Below are 3,219 nucleotides of genomic sequence, written 5' to 3' on the forward strand. Positions count from 1 at the left end.
AAAAAATGGGGGTATCCATTTAAAAACATCATTGTGACCTTGACCTGATCTTTATGACGCAACTCAAGGTCAAACTGCTAATATCATAAAATAGATCTTTTTAAACCCTACAACTTTTGTATTTAACATTTTTTTATACAACGCTTTGTTTTCGAGATATTCAGGTGTTCCGATATAGAATATTCACCCTGTATAGTGGCTTCTGTACACGGAACGCACCAACGCTTCCCCAATAGCACAGATGTCCAGAAGACGTCCAGAGTACGTTCTGGCGACGTTTCTACGTCCTCAGGACATCTCTGGGACGTCCCCAGGAGATTTTGTGCTATATGGGTTGCCACGCGACGAAAGTTTGCACACGATAGACAATTAAAGTGCTGCTTTCCGTAAAGCCCATTTTACAATAAGTAATAAATCTTAAGTCATAATAAAATTGGCCAATTATAGTCGACTATTAGAAGAATAATCCACTGTAATTGGTCAATTTTATTGCAACTTAAAACTTATTGCTTATTGTAGAAAGCCTTTAAAGCATGATCTACAATAAGAACTTAAGGGGATGCTGAAGTGGATGACGAACTCGCTAAGCGTCGATAACGTAGAGGCGATCGTCAAAAAATAGAAAACGTTATCATTATCTATCGACGTTACCGATTTCATGTATAGATATATATAGATATAGATACATATAGATATTTATCAAGTAAAGACGATCGTCAAATAGGCGCTGACATAATGTCGCTATTTTCTTTTTTTCATACATGCATCATTTCTACATATAGATATATGAATGCAAGTGTGTGTTCTACGTTGTCATTTCAATTTTCTTACACATAGATGTTACGTAAATGTGAATACCACGTTGCCGATATTCGCATTCTCTCCGAAATAGACTTTCGCTGCTTTTCTGATGAATTCTTCAAACCGCTTGTGTACTGGGTGAATCAAAGAAAGAGTTTTTTATAGAGTTTTATAATAAAGCATTCCTCACTCAGGAATGAAAACGATGTAGAACTATTGCTATCGTGACACTGATTTCCTTTTGCAAAAATTACAGCGCAATTACTGTTCCAATTTATATGATAAAATTTGGTGCAAATATATAGTGAAATATTGAATTTTAATTTCCATTGAAAATTATATAGAAAGCTCACATATTAGATAATATGTATTCTACAAAACAATATTCGTAAATTACTCTAATGCGTATAACATATTTCTCGAAAAAACTCTTTCAATGATGCACCCACACTGAGAGAAAAATGTATGATATTTGGAACTATAATGGCATAGTAAACAGATTATAGTTAGGAATATAATTTTTATAGCAAATGTTACCATAATATTTGTAATATTTACAATATAAGCATAGTATAATTGACCCGTGTAAAATTTTTACCAAGAATTATAATTATTTTAAATAAAAAATATAGTAATAAGGTGGCAAATATTGAATGATAAGAGAAATTATTAATTATTTTATATAGTCAATACAATTGGAATATTTCGCAAATATAGGTACATGTAACTATATTCCCAAAATGTGCTTTACCATATATATATAGAATAATAAGATGGTGACTATAAATTTGTGTTTATTCTACTATATCTTCATGTTTAGATGAATTTTAAATATATGTTTGAGGCCAAAACGAACTATAAAATATAGTGAGATTATAGTTATTCCAATTATTTTTTTCTCTCAGCGTAGTACATAAGTGGTTTGAAGAATTTATCAGAAAAGCAGCGAAAGGCTCTCTTGGAAAGAATGTGAATATCGGCAACGTGATATTCACATTTACGTACCGTCTATATGTAAGAAAATTGAAATGACAACGTAGCACATACTTGCATAACATCTGTGAAGCAACGATATATGAAAAGATAAACCGAAATTATAGAAAACTCCTTTGAATTAACCCATTAACGCCCAAAGAAACAGAATTTTGTTTGTTATTTCAGACGTTGTAAGTAACATGAAAATCAGTTTTAAAATAGCTCCAAAGTACCTTATCCACTATTTTCGAGGTCGCTCTTTCGATTGGTGAAGTCAGAATTGCATTTTAAAGTCACCAAAAAAAAATATGGCGGATTTTAAACAAAAAAGTGACGAAAATTCTGAGTGCTTCCGAGTTTGGGATTTTTTTTGAGGGACAAAATGCCATCAAAATATTTTTGGACTTCAACCAAAAGTGCACAAAATAGTTCAAGATGACGACAAAATTTTTTCCTTGGCATGAAAAATTCCTAACCTCTTCATAATAACCGGAAAGCCCTGCGCGTTATTTGAATGATGGAAAAAGAGATTCAAATAGCTGCCCGGTCGCCCAAACTTTTTGAAAGTCCCTGAAAGTCCCTGGAAACTCGTATATAGGGGTTTTCGGGGTTGCTGAACACGAATCTGAGGTTAGAATTTTAAAATTCAAGATGGTGGATCCAATATGGCCGACAAAATATCGAAAAAAGCATCAAAACTGACTGAAAATGCATACATCAAGGTTTTTGGGGTCGCTGATCACGAATCTGAGGATAGAATTTCCAAATTCAATATGGCGGATCCAATATGGCCGACAAAATATCTAAAAAAGCATCAAAACTGACTGAAAATACATACTTCAAGGTTGCTGAGGACTTTCTTGTCATATTCGCTGAATAAAATTTTATTCATGAGATCATAACAATACCTTTTTCATTATTTATCCCATTAAGATCATTGATTTTTTCCAATGTAGCTTGATGTTCATCTAGATTTTGAATAACTATTTATTTTAAATGATATTTTCATTATCAAGTTTCAAACATATAAAGTTCCCTCTTTCAAAATTATCAATAGTTTATTTGGGTAATAGTCCAAATCGTTGTCAGTTTGTACTTTTTTAGTTTTTGAGGAGCACAATTCCTCAGGTATCGTCAAATAATCTCAGATTCTTGACGCAGGTGGTGTCCTAAAGTTACCAAAAAGGGGTTGACATCGTTTGAGTTATAATTCGCTATACTTTTGTATGAACTTGAATTATATCACAAATAAACTATTGAATGTAATTTCACATTCAACATGAGGAGGAATTGGTTGCCATTCCAAATCCAGATAATTCTGGTTCCTCAGGTGGAGAGAGTTCGGATGATGAAACTGATCGTGGAAAGGCCAAAGTAACTATGACTTATGACAAGATCTGTAAAAGTTATCGCGAAAATCAAGATAAATTGGAAAAAGGTCAT

At 32.6% G+C, this 3,219-nt stretch overlaps 2 protein-coding genes across 8 annotated transcripts in view; both read left to right on the forward strand.

Annotated features, from left to right (window-relative positions):
• Window positions 1-3,219, forward strand: part of LOC116852346 (peptide transporter family 1-like) — a 221,261-nt gene that overhangs the window by 97,898 nt on the left and 120,144 nt on the right. The gene's annotated exons all lie outside the window — the stretch shown is intronic.
• Window positions 2,538-3,219, forward strand: part of LOC116852348 (piggyBac transposable element-derived protein 3-like) — a 7,457-nt gene continuing 6,775 nt past the window's right edge. Inside the window, exon 1 of the mRNA XM_032832623.1 lies at window positions 2,538-3,214. Coding sequence (XP_032688514.1) covers window positions 3,157-3,214 — 58 coding nt within the window. The 5' untranslated portion in view covers window positions 2,538-3,156. The remainder of the gene's footprint in view (window positions 3,215-3,219) is intronic.

This window comes from Odontomachus brunneus, unplaced genomic scaffold, assembly GCF_010583005.1.
Source record: "Odontomachus brunneus isolate Ranch 3 - 2012 unplaced genomic scaffold, Obru_v1 Obru_scaffold_217, whole genome shotgun sequence".
NCBI lineage: Eukaryota > Metazoa > Arthropoda > Insecta > Hymenoptera > Formicidae > Odontomachus > Odontomachus brunneus.